Source organism: Microtus pennsylvanicus, chromosome 11 (genome assembly GCF_037038515.1).
Source record: "Microtus pennsylvanicus isolate mMicPen1 chromosome 11, mMicPen1.hap1, whole genome shotgun sequence".
Taxonomy (NCBI): domain Eukaryota; kingdom Metazoa; phylum Chordata; class Mammalia; order Rodentia; family Cricetidae; genus Microtus; species Microtus pennsylvanicus.
The window spans coordinates 77596147-77617948 of NC_134589.1; the positions used below are offsets into that span (position 1 = coordinate 77596147).

General features: G+C 44.5%; 1 protein-coding gene across 2 annotated transcripts in view; it reads right to left on the reverse strand.

Moving 5' to 3' along the window:
• Atp10b (ATPase phospholipid transporting 10B (putative)) overlaps window positions 1–21802 on the reverse strand; it is a 223183-nt gene that overhangs the window by 20643 nt on the left and 180738 nt on the right. For both annotated transcript variants that reach the window (XM_075941300.1, XM_075941299.1), the window contains 6 exons: window positions 15533–15721; window positions 13547–14147; window positions 11314–11423; window positions 9257–9383; window positions 5889–6073; window positions 1574–1895 (listed from right to left, as the gene is read on the reverse strand). In XM_075941300.1, coding sequence (XP_075797415.1) covers window positions 1574–1895; window positions 5889–6073; window positions 9257–9383; window positions 11314–11423; window positions 13547–14147; window positions 15533–15721 — 1534 coding nt within the window. The remainder of the gene's footprint in view (window positions 1–1573; window positions 1896–5888; window positions 6074–9256; window positions 9384–11313; window positions 11424–13546; window positions 14148–15532; window positions 15722–21802) is intronic.

Sequence of the window (21802 nt, forward strand, 5' to 3'; positions counted from 1 at the left end):
ATATGGGCTGGGCTATTGCCTATGGTATATCTGAATTACGGAAGAGGACAACTCATAGCATTAAAGTAGGAATGGAGTTGCTAGGCATCTGATCTTTTCATTTTCTGAGGTAGGATCTTATATATCCCAGCTTGGCATAGAGTTCTCCGTGTAGGTGAGAATGATCTTGAATTTTGGGTCTTCCTTGCCTCTGCCTCCTAAACACTGGGATTATAGGCATGTGCCACAGTGCCTGGTCCTCTAGTTTTTAAATTCAGTTTTTATATTGCATGTGAAGACTGGGGGAAGGACATATTTTCCAGATGTCTAGAAGACCAGATAAAGAAGAGAGGCTAGAACCATCTGCAGAAATGTCCCTAAGTACAGTGATTTAGTCTGTGAGGGTTACCTCTCAGGACCACCAGTGTGTGTATGAAATCATGGAGAGTAGTAGACTCTACAGACTATCTTTTGTATACATATGTAATAATAATAAATTTTAATCCATAAATTATGACTAATAAAAGGTTAAAAATAACTAACATATAATATGATAGTAAATTAAAATAATATACCTTAATAGTTATTTAAACTCATCAATGTTCATTTCTTTTAGGCCCAAAGTCAACTAAAATGACAGAAAACGAGACCTGGATGTGTGGGGATTGAGGGATGAGGAGGGAGTGACTCTACTTACTACATGTATGGAATGTGCTGATCATGAGATCAAGTAAGGAAGGAAACAGACTTCATCCTTTTAAGTTCAGGAATTGGTGAGATATTGCAGAGGTGGTCACAGAAGGGACAAAAGATAGTGGGCTTAAATGAGAAATGAGAATCCCAGAAAAGGGGAAGATAGGTAAGGGGTGAGAAGAATGGCAAGTGATTTAATTTGGAGGGAACATGAAGAACCCTGTGATAAGGAATGAAAGGTGACCACAATAGGAGACACTGTCCGAGAGTTAGTGGAGACCAGATCATGAAGATCCTTGTAAAATAGGCTTGTTGTGCCTGTGAGGTACTCAGTGAAAAGTTTTTATTTCTGTGCTTCGACCTTATTAGTTCATGCCTCTCTGAGTAATTTAGCATCAACCAACCAGGATAGATTAAGAATATGAATTGTGCTGGCCTTTGATTTAGAGACTAGCAAAATTAAAAGCTCACCTAAGGTTTTGATATCTCCCTCCAAGTCCCCTATCCTCAGAAGAACAGCAAATTCTTAGCTACCATAGGTATTACCATGGGTAAATTCATTCTGGAAGGGCACCGGATGGTATCTCCTGGTAGTGCTCTCTTCATTGTCTATTTCTGGTAGAAACATTTTTAAAAAAACTACATTCATGTTTTGAGTTCAAGGCCCTTGTTGGCAGTGACTTCCCTATTAAGATCTGATCTTTATTTAGCTAACTGGCCAGTTCTAAGAGCTTGATCATTGCTTAAATATTGTGTTCCCCGTTTTATCACCTAACAGCTACATCTTGACTGTGGTTTTTATCAAAGACAATGGCCCTCAGCCTAAGCTTGTTGGCTTTCACAGCTGGTCCAGGTCATCATCCCTGCCAAGATACCACCCACATCCCAGCATGCTGGGTACCTATGGAAAGAGTCATGACGCTCAACTTGTCTCGGACCAGCTTGACAATCATACTCTTCTGGAGGGGGGTGGAGCGGCAACACAGGACAGACCGACAGTACCGCGTCAACTCCAAAAACTTATCTTCCAGCTTCCCCTGGAAAATTGCATTCAATGTCTTCCCATCAATGACCAGTCCAACATCAGGAGCCATAGCTCTTGAGTTAGCTGATGGCATCTTAGATGGCGTGCGGCACCCACAGAGTTTTCGGGCTGGCTGTTGTGGTTCACGAAACCTCTTTACATCCTCCAATGCACAGTTGAGGATGGACTCACAGGTCTCCTGCAGAGAGTCATAAAATACAGCATTAGTAAACAACCTTGTACATTAAAGCTTTATCTTTATTTTCAGTAATTATAAAACTCCACCATATAGGTTGCTTAGGAAGTTTTCTCTAAGCTTGCTGTACATATCTCTGCAGTATTTGAAACAGCATTAAACTGTACTAATTTAGAAACAAAGTAATGGCTGGAATAGGAGAAGATGATCAAGAATAAAGTAAAAGTTGCACACCAAGATGGCACCTGAGTTGAGGTGGGTATAAAGTAAAAATTAACACTAATATGTTGGTAGATACTGTTAATATCTCCTACTGTTATATAAGCTGGTTTCCATCTCTTATAGGCCTCCCCTGTTGGCCCTTTTTATTCCTGGTAAAGATTTAGAGGTGAGGAGATTGAAACGGTGAGTAACTTAGTAACTTACTCAATGTCAGCTTCACATAGCAGTGAGGCATGATCTTGACTTCTTCAAATGTGGCTTTCTTACTTAAAAAGCAAAACACCACACTGTGTTTATCTCTTGGTCTATTCCACAGGGGTCTCAAGGGCTGTGCTTTGAAGTGTTTTTCATGTTGGTCTGAACTGACCATGGATGTGAGTTCTTACTGGTTCAAAGAATGTTCTCTGTGAATTTCATTTCTGTTTTTTTAAGATGGCCTTTTGATACAGCCCAGGTTGGCCTTGAACTTGCGATCCCTTTTCAAGTACTGTGACTAAAGGTATACCACTATCAAGCTAGTTATATGATTTTTCAAATGATGCTTACTTTGAAATACAGAGAGGAAGTAGTTTTTAATTAGCAGTCCTTTCTACTGCTTTGTATTATATCACTGACAAAATCATATCTTGGTACTGATTATTCTTCTGCTATCTCTTCAACTCTTATAAACATTGCTTTTTAAATAAAGCTTGGGAAAACAGAAGATAATAGTATAAATAACTTTAATAACATGTTGTACTCAGATGGACTGTATTTTCCATTTGCAAGTGTGGCATGCATGCATTTGGGTACAGAGGTTTACATATGTTTTGTTGAATATGTAGGTATGCATGTGTGCATGTGTGTATGAAGGTGTCTTGTGCATGTGGAAGAGAGAGTTGGATGTTGGGTGCCTGCCTTGGTCATGCTTCACTTTATGGAGGCAGGGTTTCTTGCTAAATCTAGAACTGTCAACTTGGCTGGTCTATCTAGTCAGCTTGCCCTGGGTCATTCTAAGTGCTGGGATAACAGGCAGGTACCATGCCTACTTGATGTGTGGATGCCAGGGATATGAACTCAGCCTATTCTTGTGCCATAGTACCTTACTCTTTGAGCCATCCCCTAAGCCCTATTAGGCTCATTTATCCGTGGTCAAGGACAATACTTCTTTATTAGTCAAGATGCTAAAAGTCTATTCTAAAAGTGAATATGAGTTAATTTAAATGAAATCATTAAGAGCCATAGTTGAGGTAACAGATAAATTTGGGTAGGTTTTGCAAAGGTTCTTTTGAAGTGACAGATTTGGAGAAACTAGGTCTAGTAATTCTGTCTAGCAATCACTGAAGCGATTCCTGGAGCAAATCCAGCTCATTTTCCCTGGTCCTCCTCTAGGAGATGCTAAATTACTTGTTGCACACAGTAGGATGTGTACATAACTTGGAGGGGGGGCAGTGGGCAAAGGAACTGGTTCTGGGTATAAAGTTTTACAGGAACATTTATCTAAGAAAGATAATAGGGTGATTTTGCTAGATATTGGCCTTGGTTCCAATTACATAAATTCTTCTGGTACTGGTTCACACAGGCACTGGAGTTGTAAAGTTCACAGTTTAACCTTGAACCTGCTTATTTCCAGATTATAATCATAATGGTTCTAGTCACTGAACATTTAATGTTTGGTCAGGAACCTGCAGTAAACAGTGCCTGGAGGGATTCCTTCTAGGCATGGTGATCTACACCTAATGAGTTCCTTCTGAGGAAGAGAACAAAACACCACCACCACCACCACCACCACCACCACCACCACCACCACCACCACCACCAACAACAACAACAACAACAACAAAACAATGGGGTGTAACTTCCCCAAGTAGGTTATACAAGTTGGGCTTCTACTGTAGAGCTCTTTCTCACTCTCTCCACTGGCTTGCCTTGGGAGAAACCAGTTGCTATGCTGTGTAGCAGCCTGGGAACAAAACCCAGAGGACCAAGAGCTGAGATGTAGTAATAGCTGTGAGGTTCAGCTTGTAAGCAGCGTCCCTTCCGGTCTGCAGACCCTTCCCAATGGAATCAGTATTTGGCTTCAGATCTCCGGAAAGGTGATTCATCACCTCATGGCTACCTTCATCCACAGGCCCCAGCTCAGAAACCCTTAGGTTTCTAACACAGACCATGGATCATAGAGATCTGCTGTGACTGCTAAGCTCTGGGGCTAACTTGTCATACAGTAATGGCTAACACATGTAGGGACTAAGTAAGTACTTTCCCTCTGGTCTTATTTAATTTGTCCAGCAATCTGTAAAATAAGTATTTTTTAATCCCTGCTTTACAACTAAGAGGAAGCAAGATACGAAGTATGTTATTTGGAGCATATGAAGCCCTAAAGGGTTGTCAATAAGAACAATAAAAATGATTGTTATTATTAGTTTCATTTGAGATACATTTCTACTCACGGAATAGTAAGTCCCTCATTATGTATATGCGAACCTAGGGTTCTGGGCAGGCACCATAAAACTTGTTTATTGCTTTAAGATATATATACAAAAGAGATACTAGATGCAAATATGTTTATAGTTAGTTAGGCAAATTAAAAACCTTGGAGAAAATACTCACTGAAGAGGTAATTATATTAAACTGGGGTTTAAATAAGTCTGAGATTTAGAGTGTATATTCCCATGTTCTGGTTGAACATATTTGCATATCTACTATGACTCCCAGGGAAAAGGCGGAGAAAGACTAATCTTATCGGATTAGCGGGATCCTGGGAAGTAGACAGGTATCTATACATATTCAATGCATCTTTCTTCATGGTATAAAAACCAAATAGAAATCTTCCTAAACTTTTATTCTAGGGTCTAGATGAGCCAGCGAGAGGCCTAAATTCTCTCCCTCCCTCTCTCCTTCTCTCTCTCTCTCTCTCTCTGGTGGCTTCCAACTCACCCCTCCCACAGGCTATCCTTGGTTGCTAGGTCCCTTTCTTCAGCACCCCAGGGTACAAGTGCTCCTCTTGTCTCCACTGACTCTTGCCCCTGCTCCCTCTCATTGGTACATCTCAGCACTCACTTTCCAGACTCCTCACTTCACTTTCTACATCTGCAGCAGGAAAACAGAAACCGCCTTCCTAACACAAATGCGTACAATAAACAGGAAGACACTTTGTTAGAAGTCACATGGCGCACTCCCAATTCCCTTGCTCTTTGCAAAGCACAACCTACTTCAGGTGGAAATGACTGTTTTAGGACTTTGTTCCTCTCTCTCTTTCTCTCTCTCTCTCTCTCTCTCTCTCTCTCTCTCTCTCTCTCTCCTAGCCCATCAAAAGCACCAGCTGAACTCATTACCCCCTTAGAGTTCTGCTCTATGACACACATATTGGTGCTGAAAATTTAAACTCTAAATATTTTCAGTTGAAGTGGGACTTTTCAAAGGCGGGTTCATCTTAACTGACAAGACATTGACAAAAAAAACTGAGTTAATGGTGTGGTATATGTGACTCGCACTAGCCTGGCAAGAGAGCAGAATTCTAGACTCGGGGTTTCCTAGACTAGTAGGGGGAAGCTGTTGGGCAAGAGAACGAGCCTGGTGGCTTTCAGTGTCCTTACGGGTAAAGTAGGGAGACTAGAAGTTTCTGATAAGCAGCTGCAGCCCAATAACCAGTTAGCTATGATGTATGTAGATGGGTTATTGCGTATGGGGCTGAATGATTTCTGGATCCTTCCTTGGATCTTCTAGATCCAGGATCCAGAGAGTTGGCTGAGGGGCTGCTGCGTATTTGAACACTGAGTCCCTTTTTGGCCTTACCTGATTCTCTGTGTTAATGGAGTACACGGTGTCAGTCTGATCCAGCAGTTTGCAGGAATATGCGATATTGACTGCGGTCTCCTGTTTATCTCCTGTCAAAACCCAGAGCTGGATTCCAGCCTCCCGTAGTGCAGCGATGGTGTCTGGAACTCCTTCCTGGAGTCGGTCCTCAATCCCAGTGGCTCCTGGAAAGTTCAAAGACGGTTGGGAGCTCAGTTACGGTAAATACACGGCTACTTACTTTCTAGCCAATCAGTTTTTGTCAAGTATCTCAACCCAGGATACATATAGCCATGAGCTGGATAAAGATGATCACTATGCTGACTAATTTTACATCAACTTGACATAATCTAAAGTCATTTGAGAGAAGGGAACCCCGTCTGAGAAAATGCTTCCAAAAGACTGGGTTGTAGGTAGGCCTGTATAGCATTTTTTTTTAAATTAGTGATAGATATGGGAGGGCCCACCACCTATGGGTGGCGCCATCCCGGGGCTGCTGTTCCTGGGTTCTATAAGAAGGTGGGCTGAACAACCATGGGAAACAAATGAGTAAGCAGCTCCCCTCCATGGTCTCTGCATTGGTTGCTGACTCCAGGGTCCTGTCCTGACTCCCTTCGGGGAAGAGCAGTTACGTGAAAACATAAGCCAAACAAACCTATTCTTCCCCAACTTGCTTCTGGTCATCGTGCTTCACCACAGCAACAGTGACCCTAACTAGGACAACTGGTACCTGCCCGGAACTCAAGTCCTTGGATGAAGGTTTGTAATTGAGCTACATGGTGAGGTGAGTGGACACTGAGCTTCACCTCAAAAGTCAAGGGAGATTTTGCTGCTGAGAGACCACTTTGGTTCAGCCCTGGAAGGTCAGTCACTGAGGTGAAGGCAGAGGAGTCTACACATGCACCAGCCTGGAGTTTCAAGTAGATGACTAAGGTAGGAGGTAGAGGGAGTATGAGAGGGAGGGGGAGGGGCTTCTTGGTCATAGCAGGGCCTCGGTGTCAGTGTCTGATTTCTTCTGCAGCAAAGAAAGCTATTCAAAAGTGTAAGTTAGGAAGGGGCGGGATGAGGTTTGCATTTTCAGATCATTCTGGAGAGTGGATGGGAGATGGGAGAGGCTGGATGGGAGGTTCTTAGAGGCTGGGAAAGAGTGCAGAGGAGACCTGGTGGTGGCCTATAGGACACAGGCCAATGGGTGTGGAAGAGATGGGGCAGGAACCTTTGCTCTGCAGTGGAACACAGCAGATGTAGTGGGGACTCAGTGTTTTTTTTTTTTTTCTTTTTTGCTACTATTCTTGGAGAGAATTAGACATGCAGGTGCCATCATTTGTGGATGTTCTCAATCTTTGCCTCAACTCTGATAAATTCATACCCAGATATTAAAGAGTTGCTAAGTGCTTAAGCAAAAACTCCACCTGCATTTAACATAGGATTCATTTCAGGCCGTAGACGAATGGCTAACCATTTCACTTAGAGTCGAAGCCACGGCTTTGTTTTGTCGAATAATCAAGAGTGGTTAAAAAGTTGGCAAAGCAGTTACATTGGCTGCCTATTGAGAAATCAGCTCATGTTTTGAGACATAGTGTGAAGGCCAGGGAACATTTTTGATGATCACAGGAAATCTGCCACCAAGTCACATTTCTCAGCTACCTTGAGGTGACAAAAAAGGCCCGTCTCTCGTCAAAGATGCCTGTTTTGTATTTCAGATACAAATATACAGGAAAACAACTCGATGAACAGGAACAGGGATGACTTAAGTATCATCTCTGTGAGGTTTAGCCTGCTAGGTGAGCTGCTGAAGTTGATTTATAGTGCAGCGAGGCTGTGTGAGGGAGGGATGAGGAAAGACACATTTATTTGTGTGAAAGGGAAAATGAAAGGGAAAGACCGCAAATGCCTCTTCCAGGAAGGGGAGCTGACTAACTCCCGTGAGTGACTTCCTCGCCAGATCCAGCTGATGAACGTTTTCTGCAGCCGAGACTTGTTGCCACCTTGAAGCTAAAGACGTGTCCAGGATGTGAAAGAGTGGCAGGAATTCAGCATGGGATGGCTGCCTGAGGCCTTGCCTGGCAGGTAGAAAATTCTGGACTAGCTACTTTCTGGTTCTTGTAAGAACAATTCCTACATCCAGCTTTAGAAGTGTGTAGGGCTCACGAGGCAACATGCACAGGCTTCTGCAGCCAGGACAAAGAACAAGAGGCTGAAAGTGCCAGAGAGTAAGAATCTCTTCTTCTGTTTGAAGGCTCTTCAACTGATCTTGCTGCTACCCTTTAGATGTGAAGGCTTCACCATCTTATAGCAATGAAAGATGGTTTACGGCTCGATGGCCAGTGCACATCCCTGACTCTTTCTTGCATGTCCTTCTAGAGGGGATTGGGAAAGATCCCCTGTATCCAAATCCCTTCCTGCTGCTGTTTTTCCACCCCAGCGACCTCAGAGGGATTAAGACATAGGCATCTTTCCCCAGGCAGGAGATTCATCTTCCTAAGCAAAGCTTCCAAATTTCAGCTTGCGATGCTATTCTTCCTACAGACATCCAGTCCATCTCTGACCCAGCCTCAGCACTTCTCATCTTCTTCCTTATTTATCCATCTACTCCATATATGGTGGTAGCTCTGGTGATTTTTCTAAGGTACCCTGTAAAGGTTCAGCATATGATTTACATGGCACATCATAAATTGGCCTCTTCTGGCCTCTTTTACCTCCTGTCTGTTCTCCACTGTATTCTTTGGTCCAGCTAAAACTGATCTCTGTATTTTCTTCTCCTCAGACCTCACTTCCTGCCTTTCATTTAGCCCCTTCATTCTGTCTTGAATGCCCTTCTCTTTTCCTGAGTAGCATATCATTGTTTCCAATTAGCAGCCTTCCCAGACCCTCTTTGATCCCAGTGTGAGGTTGAAACCTCCTATTTCACATTTGTCTTCCATCTCTAAATCTTCTGGCCCAGATCTTATCACTGGCTGGTGATGACATGACGTGCCTAACCGTGTCGGCTAGATTCTGAACTGTGGGAAGGTGGAGGTGTGGTCAGCATTTCTCGCCGGAGCTGTAAAGCCTAGCATGCTACACGGTGCACATAGTAGGCATGCAACAAACATTTGAATATGAAAAGGAGTTTGCTGTTGAGGAAGACGCCAAACCCATAAGCTTCTTCCAGCAGGAAGTCTGGGAAGGCTCTCAGGATATCCCCAGGAAGCCAGGCTGGTTGCAGGCATATCCCAATTATGCCAAATACCTGCAGACACCCAGAGATGGCTCTTAATTGGGGCCAAATTGTAGCAGTATCTGAGTCCTGGCTAAGAGCTCCTTTCCTAATGTTTAGCCTTCCCCTTTCTTTCTTTCTAATGTAGTGATGCCTTATTTTCAGCTACCGAGTAGGGTGAGGTGATTCTCCAGGTGCTGGGCTGTCTCCATCAGGAGCTCCTCTCTGTTGTCCAGGGATGCCTCTGCCTCCCGCCGGAAACTGGCCCACCTCTGGAAGTCCTCTTCATTTACAACCTATGAAACAGGAAGAGAATTATTAGTAACCTTGAGTGGATATGCAAATGGAGCCTTCCTTCTTCCTGAGGTGCTGGGACTCCTGCATGCCGCTTTGAACCTCACAGAATTGGGGGCAGAATTCTCCATCATGACATTTTGAATGCATACATTGATGAAAGATTAATCCTTGTGTTCCACGACCACCAAACATCTGCTGAGACCCTAAAGGGCTCTAGAGATGAACGACAAAGGCAAGATCTCAGGATGCCCCAGGTTATATGCTGGTGGAGGGTGAGATATTTTAGTCAGGTAAGGGATTTAAATGGATAGATCATTTTGAGCAGTATCATCCAGGCAACAAAAAGGATGATGCTATAGAGTCTGTTGGGGTTGTTGGCTCCTGTTGGATCATGGGTTTTCTTGACAGGGAGCATGCAAGGTAAGAAGCAAGCAGTCTATGCGACGGTAGAGAGCCTGTGCCCGGAATATTGGACAACATAAATTAGAGCTGATGGGTTATTATATAACAAAAGAGGATGTAGCATTTTTTGGAGGTAGGGAGATAGGACAGTTTCTGGAGAAGCTAAGGTGATGAGTTGGGGGTGTGTGAATATGATCAAAATACACTCTTTGAAATGCTCAAGAAATTAATAAAAAATATTTTAAAAGGAACAAATCCTGGGAATCAATCACAAGGAGGAACAAGTGCAAAGGCTATGGCCTTGATCCCATTCCTGATTGGTTAATGTAAAAGCTGATGGAGGAGGCCAGCAAAATGGAAGGGTCAGACATGAGGCTGGAAAGGTAACCATAGCAATATTTTCCGCAGCTCGTAGAATCCATCAGAAATGCTGTCTTTCTCCTTTGGAGGGCCATGACACTTTTGAACCACCATGTTTATATGTCTGCATTCTCTTTTATGAATAATTCTTTTACATAAGCACCAAATATCCACCGAGTCCCTCTGTATGGCACTATAGGGAAAATCAAGAGACACATGTCTTGTTTGCTTGTTTGTTTTGAGACAGGCTCTCAGGAAGTAGCCTTGCCTGGCTTGGAATTCATAGAGATCTATTGTCCTGAGTGCTAGGATTAAAGGCATGCACCACTCAGCCTGACCATAGGAAGGTCTTCTACATTTGAGAAATGTACAGTCTATAACAGAAGACAAAATAGACAGAGACTTATGGAAAGCAGACAATGGTAAGACTATAATGATAGTACCTAGAGGACATTATAAGCTGTTGTCCTAAAGACACTTAAGAAGGTGGTGAGATGGGCACCAGAGGGCTGGTTTTAAAGTGAGTACGTTTAATCTCTGTTCTGTACTAAGCAACTTGAACTATATGAGCATCCCTGGGAGTGTGAAGAGGAGAAACTACTTGTAGGCACCTTGAAATGTGCATCGTGGGGTTCCTACTAGACAGCACACACCTCATCAGATGACCTGGCTCTGTAGTTCAAAGGCCCCTGTTTCCCAGGGCCTGCAAAGTCAAGTATCTGAGAGCAAGAGTGGGTAACCTTTATGGCTACATCTGGGGGCAAGAGTAAAACAATGGCCAGTCATGGGGACTGGAGGCAAGAGCAGAACAGCAGAATACATCCCCGTGGCCCTCATCACAAAGATCAGCTGCTACATAGTTATATGGATCTGTGTGGTTCCGTGAAGACTCAGATTCTCAACAGAAACCAGGAAGCTAGAGTTTTTCATGTGAACACACATACATACACACCACACACACACACCACATACACACATATTCACACTACACATACCACACACACACACCACATACACACATATTCACACCACACATATTACACACACACACCACATACACACATATTCACACAACACACATACTACACACACACACACACAAAATGGGGCGAAGGTCATTCAGCCATTGCTGACATCTGGAGCATGCTGGCAGGGATCTAACCTTACCTTCTTAGCAATGCACAGGGTTCGAAGGCCATCTCTTGCATACAAGTCCAGATGTTTTTGGGTCCGGGCTTGGATTCTTTTCAGCTTCTTCTCCACATCAATATCACTCACTGTCAAAGAGTTATTGTTTCCCATGAAGCCATGAACCACTGTTCAGGGAGCTTTGCCCTCAACTCCCCAGAACCTTCCCGGGTCACCACACCAGCCTTAAGGGAGGAGCTCCCCCTTCCCAGCCCTCCCTAGGAGTTCTTGTGATGACAGGCTGCCCTGGAGAATGATCATTTTAAGAGTACCTACACTGTCTGCTCCTTATGTTTTGTCTTCAAAAGACTGGCCGGGAAAAGGGCTATTTAAGGAAGGGAGGTGATCTAAGGAATTGTCCCAATACATCTCCTTAGAAGAGAACTACCTACAGAGTTAAAACAAAGCTATCCATAAGGAGAGGGCCAGGGGCTGGGAGTTTCAGTCTTCCTTGTTACCCAAGGTGTGATTTTAGTTGCCCATCTTGCCTGCAGAGCCAACCAACTTTGCAAACTGTTCTCTGGCAGCTCAGACAATCCATCATCCTTTCTGTCATCTACTTTAATTCTTGTCAAGCTCAGCCTCAAGACAGCTGCAAACCTGGATCTCATTAGCAGGGTTCTTCAGCACATTCGCTTTGCTGACTTAGGCTTTCTCTCAATATGAGGGGCGGTGTTAGAAGAAAAAAAATAGCTTTTGCATTTTCTGTAACTTTAGGGTAAAAAAAAAATACCTCGATGCCTTTTCAAAGTCCCCGTGTTAAAGTTTCACATAGCGCATTTCTTCCTGAAGTCATTTGTACTTTTTTCTCTATTAGACAGGAAGAGTATTTTCAAGCTGTGCTAGCTCGGGAGGGACAGGACCGATGACAGGCCTCACTCATCTACCACAGCACTGTAAATCTGAGCAGTGCAGCCTCCAGAATCCCTTACTGCTGCTGGACAGAGGCTTTAGGGGGATCCTGGGTAGTGAATAGAATTTGAACACCTCACTTCTTCCTTTGTACAATGCAAAGGTAAAAACGTAATTTAACAGTGATCTCCACTAAGTATAAGGAAGTCCAATCAGTCTATTTCATACAGTATAAACATCCTTTCAAATATTACTGCATCATTGTTCACAATAGCACGGTCTTAAAGCATACAATGCCCAGTTGAACACTATTTACAATGTTTTATCTTCAAAAACATCCTTTTTGAAGCTCACCACCTGTGAGTCCCTGGGTTTTTTCATCCCCCAGGTTGCTAGGAACCTCAGAGTCCAACTGAATGCTCAAACATCCCAAGTACACTACACTTGATGTGGTTTTGCCTCTCCCTTTCAAAGCTTCGCTTTTTTCTTAATGCAGTAACATTGACTGTGTTTTTTTATTGGCAGGATCCCCAACCCATTTTGCAATCAACTGAGGAAGGAATAAACAAACATCTCCAGGATAGCGAGTCTCTGTTGCCCAGAGACAGAGTACTATGGCTTCCTTGACTCAGAAGCCCTGAATTCACTTGTCTGCCAGAGTCTAGGGATGAAGCGAGCTAATTAGCTCCCTTCTCATTCTAAACACTAATCAGTCCCCATGAACCTCTTGGCCGTGATCCACAGCTGATAATGCAGGAGGCTCTGGGCTGCCTGGGCAATTCTGAAGCTTGGCTGGGATCTGCTATCCTGGGAGAATCATAACCCTATCACTGTCTTCTTCTTGTTAGCAACCAGGATACGGCTGCAAAATAATTCACGCTTCTCTGAAATTGGACGCTGACCCGTAGGGACTTTGGAACATTTTCCTGGCTCTGGGCAAGTTTATGAAAATCTATCCCAGTGTGCGGGGGTGGGCACTTGGGAACGCGATAATGAAGAGAGACACTTGGGCGACGGTGGTGTGCTCTACGGTACGACTCATGGGTGTTTGGGTAGAAAGGCAAGGGTTTGGACATGGATAACGAATAGCATAATGAGTGTGGAAATCTGAAAACTGGGAAAAGTGAAGGTAAAGTGGTTTCTTCATAAAGTCTTGAATGCACTAATGAACGCCCCAATTCTCTAGGTCAAGGTGATGGAAAATTCAGTGTGTTCTAAGGACTTGTTTTGAGAGTCTCATGGGCCTGGGATCCTCCTGGTACATGCTGGACTTGTAACTCTGACTCTTCCTCACCATTGCACACTACCGCTGGGACTATAGCACCTGTGTCCCTGGGCCTGACAAGGCGGGCGGACTCACCACAGGATGGATCATCTAGCAGGTCCATGATAACAGAGTCAGCACCCTTGGTGTAGACGATGATCTCACCCGTCAGTGGGTGCCTCACCACTACTGACATTCTCTTCCGGACAGAGTCAAATCCCAGGGTGAAGAGGAGCTCAAAGGTGAGGGAGATGCCCTGGGGCAGACGCACAGTCACCTGCTCAGGTGTCCTAGACACCAGGGTGAAACTATAGGCACGGGCCGCGTGCACCAGAGCTGCCTCGTCAGGGCTCTCGGCCTCATAACAGAGCTCCGGTTCATCTAGGTTGAGAGCTGGGGCCTCCAGCCCCTCCTCCAGAGAAGCCCCTGACACGGACCCCAGGGTGTCACCCTGCTCCCAAGTGCTGCTCCTGTAGCCGCCATCCGTGGAGCAGTCTCCACTACACACAGATACGTCATCTTTGTCGTCTGAGTCTGTGGTGGGCATGTTGGGCCCCAGGCTCTCTCCTAGATCAGGGTCAGAGGGGGCGGTGGAGGAGAACGATTGGCTGAGGCTCAAAATCTTCAGCCTCTGGAACAGATGTTGGATCTTTTCCAAGGATGAACCCAGAGCCTTGTTGGAGGGCAGAGTGGTAACCTGTGATTGTATGAGGAAAGGACAATGTCACTCTGAGCACTCCGGATGTCTTTCACAGACTATGAAGGCCATTTTGCAATCAGTGGATCACTTGGGTCTTCTGCAGTCAGAGACAAGACCCGTGTGTTCTGTGAACCTCAGCCTACCCCCTCGTAGAAAGAGGGTGATAACTCAGACGGGTCCTTCTAGGCCTGACGTTCTAGGTATGGCCAGTGCTCACAGTCCCCTAGTTTCTGAGCATCCCCTACGGTCATGCTCAGAATTAAAGGAGATTAAAATGAGACACTCAAGAGTACACACTCTCTCACAGATTGTTGTATGGTGAGCTGCTTTCTGTTCGTGTGAATTGTCACCTTCAATCTTCCCTGAAGTTCGAAGGGCTACCGTCAGTATGGATGTGGAACCCAGGCACCCAGAGGATGGATAAGTTTGCCATGATAGCCCACTGTCTTGGTAATAGAGCCGAGACTCTGATTCCGGGTCCAGTCATTCGCTTGGAGCTATGTGCTAGAAGAAGCCTTCTCATTAGCTTGAAAATTGAAGTTGGATGCTAGCTTTTCCAAAATAGTTCTTCTCAAAAATAGCTACTTGTTCAGATAATGCTTCCTGTCTCCTATGTGTCACTGAAAATGCTTGATCAGGAGGTGATGTTTCTGAGTGGTTTGAAACTTGGGCATAATGAGAGGAAGGTATAGTATATTGAATCCTGTTTTCTTGGTTTTATAATCACAAGTTACACCAAATCATTATCCTTATCAGTGACTTGTAGGATGGGTCTGTGGATTACTGAAGACCCAACTGCCCTTGGTAGATTTATTATTTAACTTCATATAGATGACCACATGCCCTTATTATTTCTAAGAAAAAAACCTAACCCACAAGCTAATTAATTTTAACCCCCATACAGAAATAGATGCAGGTACGATATGGTATTATTAGGAACCATAACAGAGCTACACAGATAGTTCTATATTAATCATACCTCCTTAGGTAGCAAAACCTCAGACTCTGCTTGTTAAATCCAAAAATATCCCACACTACGTTTCAGGGTGGTAAGGATTAGAAGTTATGTAGGTAAAGTATTTAGCATGGGACCTGGCACACAGCTAACGACTCAATAAATATTTGCTCATTATCTGCCTTACATGTGATAGGTTGGAAGTCACACAAACAACTGGTACGTAACTTTCCCCCTTTAATTAACAAAGAGGGGAACGGACCTAGGAAGATCACATGGCTGATCTGGGTTTCGCAGAGGTGGGCTGATGACATGTGGTTGGCACCGAAGGGTCATGTCTTTCGGAATCAAGGGTTTTTGTTTTCCTATTTGCCTTTCCACTTTTCTCTTTCCCTTGCCCCCATTCCCAACCATCATCTGTTCTTACCCTTTTCCTGGGCTCAGTGGTCGTGGACACCATGACAGAGTTGCAGATAGTCAGGGCAAGGAAGAAGTCAGCGATGGAAGCTGTGGTGGAATGGGAAGGCTGGGCAAGTCTGCTGTCGGAGGTCTCCAGCCACAGGGCAGCCTCCTTCACTTTGCTCAGGAGATTTTTATCTGGAGTCACATCTTTTTCCTGGAAGGAAAAAAGCCCAAGTGAGATCTTTTCCTGGAAGGACTGGGAAGGGAGGTCTTTTCCACCAGGCTCTGCATGTCTAGGATAGTGATAACTCCATCTTCCCTGATGTCTTGCATCCAACACATTCCTCCCGTCCACTGGGTGCATCATTGCTCATGTTTTTATTCCAGTCCTCACTGTTAATCAGCTCCATGGAAGCCTCAGCTGCCAGGCATTGGCATTTCTTCCTATCTAGCATCTCCTCCGACTTGTCCCTATTCCTCTTGCGTCAAGTCTGGCTTGGATCCTTCAACTCTCAACTTTGTATTTTATGCACCCACTTTAGACCAGTATCCCCACCTTTCTGCTCTTCTTTTCACTCTTCACGTGCACATCCACCTACCTAAGGCACCACTTTCTTCCTGCAACTTTTGACTTGCACAAAGATCTCTAGATCTCCGCTGCTCACGTCATCAGCTTCTCCTGCATCTACATTCTTTCTCATGCACATCTCCAGGACTTTCTCTCGGCAGACCCTAGGGGTTCCTATTGCATTCTGGACACACAGTTTTCTTCTGTGCCTCTGGTCACACCTGTTCGATTAAGAATCCTCTCCTACCTATCAGAGCCCCTCCTAGATCGTAAAGCCCACAGAAGTGCCACCTGTCCATTGGAGTTTCTCTAACTCACAAAGAACTCTCCCAAACCACAAAAGCAAGTTCTACGCTGGGACTGCCCACAGGTACCAAGCACGTAAGGAGAGTCAGGGAAGTAGGCCAAGGCACAGCTGAGGTCATTATGGGATGGAAGGTGCTGTTGACCTGGCAAGCCACACTAAGTAGTGCTGCCAGCTTTGCTTAGCAAATGCTCCCAGGCTGGCTCCTTTGCCAAGAATCCCGACTCTTCGAGAGAGAGTAGAAATGATAAGTGACCTGTTTTTTTCTTTTTCTTTCTTTCTTTTTTTTACTTTCAGAGCTGATGCTAATCCATAACTTCTCAATTTTTCATAATTTTTTTGGTCAAACTTTCCATTTGATCTGTCACTCTGAAATATGGGCCATCCATCTTCTCTGCATTTGAATATTGTGCTTCTAAAAGTAGCTCACATTTATGAAGTGTCTTCTACCTCCCCAAGTCTAGGACCCCACAGATTGTCCCAGGTCTATGTTGAGATGAATGTAATCCAGTCTTAACAAAAGCCTGGAGATGTGGACTGATTTGATCACTGGTTCTTAGCAAAACAGGGTGAAGCCCAAATCACAGATCCTTGTATAAAAGGCATAGCATCTTCCATCCAGGGCCTGTGGCACAGGGGTTTCATTAGTACTCCTTCCAAAGTTCTGTAGCCAGAGTAGCCAACACCATCCAAACACGGAGCCCATTTCTCATAATAATGAGAGCTCCTATCCATGTAGTGTTTCTTAAGTTCCCAGTATAGCTGCCATCTCAATGTATCCCTCTTATTAGTATTGATATTGTCTGGGTGCTGTTATCTCTGAATTTTAAAAGAGAAAACTCATGCCTAGAAAAATTTAGTGCCTCACCTAAAGAGGGAAATATTTAGTATTTCCTTAGTTGATTTTTGGTAGTTTAACTCTAAATTATGCTCCCCTCACCCCCGAGACAGGGTTTCTCTGTAGCTTTGAAGCCTTGCCCTGGAACTAACTCTCGTAGACCAGGCTGGCCTTGGTAGAGATCTGCCTGCCTCTATCCTCTGAGTGCTAGGATTGGAGGCATGTGCTACCACCGCCCGGCTAGAATATCCTTTCTTTCACTCCTATACAACATAATATTTCCTCCATGAGAAGAAAGAGGCCTTTGGGACCTGGTGAAAGTTGGGTAGAGTCTTTAATGTCTGGTATGCCAGATACAAAGACTGGCTTGCCTATCAAACCCCGCGACCTCAGCAGTTTCAGAGACCGTGGAAGTGTTCCTCTTCCTGAAAAAAAATAGATGCTCCACATCATGGGTTGATCACACCTGATTACATAGCCAGAATCGCTTAGCAGGCTCTTGTTTCTTGATTAGGTACTCTCGGGTCTACAAGCGTCGTGAGGATAATGGCTTGTCTCTGATGTGCTCCCAGTGCCTGCAGATTATGGACATGCAGAATGTTGCGTGGCCCCTTTCTAGAGCACGTTGTTTTTGTCCACCACTGATGTACTCTTAAAACTCTTTTTTTTCCCCATTTTTATTTAGTTTTTGAGTGTGTGTGAATGTATATGGGTACTGTGAGCAGAGGTCAGAGGACAACTTCTGAAAATCATTTCTCTCCTTCCGCCATGTGGTTCCCAAGAATTGAACTTAGGCCGTCAGGGTGGATGGCAGGCAACTTTACCTGCTGCAGCATCTCATTGGCCCCTAACACTTCTTTGTTAAAACTGTTCTTGACTACATTTCCACTTGATCACATGGCAGAGTATTATGAAAGGCATCTGAAGATGTTAAGAGAAGATGGCAATCAACTTTTGCTTAGTCACTGTATCTGTCTGTCCAGTCAATTTCTTCAGGCTGCTCTGTGCTCTGGACTACTGTTTTTCTGTGTGGTTTGTGAGCATTTGGGAACTTGTCCATCAAAATACATAGAAAAAGGCAGTTTTTTTCCCCAGTGCCTGGCAACTCTGAAAAGAAATAGAATGTATGGCACCCACTTATGGGTGTTTCACGCTAGAGCCCTGTGGTATCTAGGCTCTCAGCTGGTTCCTTCTATTGTTAGTCATCTGAAGCAAACAAATCTTGTGTGAGCTCAGGGCCCACAGGAAGGGATGCTGTTATCTTTAGATTATCTTTGCTGATAACAGATACCTTTGCTAAGTACCCTTATTTATATCATCTGCGCCAGCTACTGTCACTTTCCATTTTGATTATGAGGTGAAAGAGGCTCATTGAAATGAAATAATTTGTCCGAGGTCTCAAGGCCTGTGCCAGGATCCTGAATCTAGTTCTTGCTGATCTATAAGCCTGGACTCTTAAATGTCTCATGGGTGCTTTCCAAACTGGGTTTGAATTCAGGCCGCCCCAGATGGGTCCAGGCACCTGCATTTCTAACTAGCTCACAGGAAGGGCTTGTGCTGCTGCCTCAAGAGCAAAGTTTGAACAGCAAAAGTGTGTACTATACAGTAGCCCAATGACTGACTGCCTCTTCTTTTTGACTCGGATGTTTTCCCACTCTGAAGTCTGGAAAAGGTAGGCAGCCTCCATTCTGCTATTCTCCTTTCTGGTGTGTGTGTGTGTGTGTGTGTGTGTGTGCTCACACATGCGTATGTGTGGAGGTCAGAGGTCATCCTAGATGATGAGTGTCTTCCTCAATTGCTTTCTATCTTAATTTTTGAGACAGGGCTTTAGCTGAACACAGAGCTCACTGATTGTCTAGGCTGGTTTGAATATGTTTTAAGAAGCTACTCAACTCACACTGTTACTCACTGGGGATGGAAGCTTCCTAATACAGATTCCCATTAAGCCAGTGGTAGACAGACATAGACGTCTTGGCCCCTCGCTTGCTAGTAACCCCTTTTGTGGCATGGCTCCTCTTGTGATTCCATCTCTCTTACTTCTACAACTTGCACTTTCTTTCCCAGTTGTGGGTGAGTACCTCCAAATGTTCTGCCTTGCTCCCACAGATCTCCTGGAACAGCTTGCCTTCTTTACCTGCTCCTCATTGGATGACGGGCACTGCTTCAATTTCCCTGGTTGTCTTGAGGGCCAATTCAGGTGCTAGCTTCACCAGGAAGCTCTCCAGAAGCTGGAAAGAACATGGCGCTGCCCTCTACTTATCTCTTCTAACACATCTGTACCTACTGTCCCAGTGGTAGTCACTGGTGTCCCACTTGCTCCTTCATTAGGCTGTAAATCCCTGAATCCAGGGACCACTGCCCTATGAGACTTCATATCCCCACTGTCTAGCTATGTATTTTCACCTTGAACAGATGTTAGCTAGTGGGGAAAGATCACCTGAACAAATGAATGAAAAGCTATTTTTTAAAAATGCTGATAGTTACCGCAGATACAGTGGACAGAGTAGGGAGGAAGCAGGTTTGCTGCTGGGGGACACGAGAACTGGTATAATGTGTTAGAAACAATTAATTGACTAAGGAATGCATCAACACTCCAACTTAGCAATTGCACTCTAAAAATAAATACCTTAAAAAGCCTGCCACACACATGGAAGCTCATGACAGCTCAACTATTCAACAAGTTTCCATAGCCACTAAAAAGAATGAGGTTGCTCTCTACTGAATTTATACATGTGTGCCTGCACATATGAAATATTCTCCAGGATTTGTTGTTATTATTATTTTTTTTAACAAGCAAAGATGGGGCTGGGGAAATGGCTCAGTGGTTAACGTGCTTTCTCTGAAAGTGTGAAGACTGCGGTTCAGGTCCCTAACTCTCATGTAAACACTGGGTAGTCTCAGCAGATAGACAAGGAACCCCCAGAGCAAGCTGCTTAACTAGAGCCTTCATAATGGTGAGCTCTGTGTTTGATTGACAGACCCTACTGCAATGAGTAAGGTAAAAGAGTGATTGAAGAGAATTTCTGACACTGACCTTGGGTCTCCACATGTACATGTACAAACACACAGAGAGACATATGCATGCATAGTCATGTGGACACACACATGGACACCTGCCTATGAACACAGGCACACACATGAAAATAGAATAAAGGCAAAGTCCAAAAGTTCTCTGGTCAAAGCATGCGTGTGTGTGTGTGTGTGTGTGTTCCATAGAGGCTTCTGTGTAGGGGGGTTCCCCTGGAAAGGTTACACAGGCCTCTGGGCAGTGGGATGGAGGACAGTACCAGGTGGCCTTTGATCCCCTTTTAATACATAACCGTATGTTATGCTGGTATTAATAGCATGCAAACAGGCTTTTCTGGTTGCTGGGAACTGAAGGCTGAATTCCTTTTTCAAGGCGGTGTTGTATTTGTCCCAGGGTTTCAATATTGATGATATTTAGTTTGGGTGAAGAACCAGAAAAGCCTAAACATTCACCCAGATTGTTAAAGCAAGCTACATGGAAGTTGAAGGAAAATTCGCCGTGGCTATCTAATAAGGAATTTTCTGACAGTTCTCTCCCTTCCATTTGGGTCCCTAGGGGTAAGGACAAAACTGCCCCATGCAGTCACATTACTTGCAGAAAGAGTGTGCGTCTGCCGGATGAAATCAGGACGCTTATCTAACCTCACAGAGGCAGTAGCCATATGTTGGCTGCTCTGCCAATCTGTAGGAAGAGTCAGAGTGTTTTGTAGAAGAATCATTAAGAAAGAAGCTGCCCTAGGCACCTCCTTCAGTTGTGTTTACTGCATTCTCTCTGGAGGTGTCAGAGAAGGGGACATGCCCACAGAAGTGAGTAAATGTTGGAGGTACCTAGAGAGGCCCAGGGCAGCTCCACCCCACAACTGGGAAGATGTTCCTTGGTTTGATGATTTTTGGAAAACGTGCAGGTGGCTCTTGGACTCTGCTTAAATCTTGGCTGCTTTCAGAGCAGGGCGAAAGACATTTTATTTTCCATCTGTCAGTGCTATTAAATATTGGCTGGGGATGTGCCAATTTCATCAGTATATTACCCACCTTAAAACCACAGTTTTATAGCAGGCAATTAGGAGATAATCACTAATACTGCTTTGTGTTTGGTAACTAAAGAAAACAAACAAACAAACCCAGGTTTTATTGTTGCTGCTACTATTGATTCTTATACTTTATTTGGTTTGCACCCAAGGGCCAGGGAAACCAATAGCTGGCCCTTGAAGGGCTGGTAGACTGCTGCCAAGTTCTGGTAGCCTGGGAGTTTCTGAGGCAAGCCCTGACTCAGTTTCAAAGGGAAGGTAGAGAAGGTGGTGGTGGGGTTTCCTAGAGATGCTTATGCCAGACTAGATGCTGGACAGAGGTGGAAGAAGGCACCAAGATAGGTGGAAAAGGTAGACCTCTAGAGAACTACCTGGCCTCTAGGGTGATCTTTTAGAACCTGACGATAGCCAGCACAGGATCAGAGGCCAGTGGGCATCTTAAAAAATATTTATTTAATCATAAGTGCATAAGTGTTTTGCCTGCATGTACGTATGCGTACCATGCGAGTTGTGCCCGTGGTGGTCAGAGG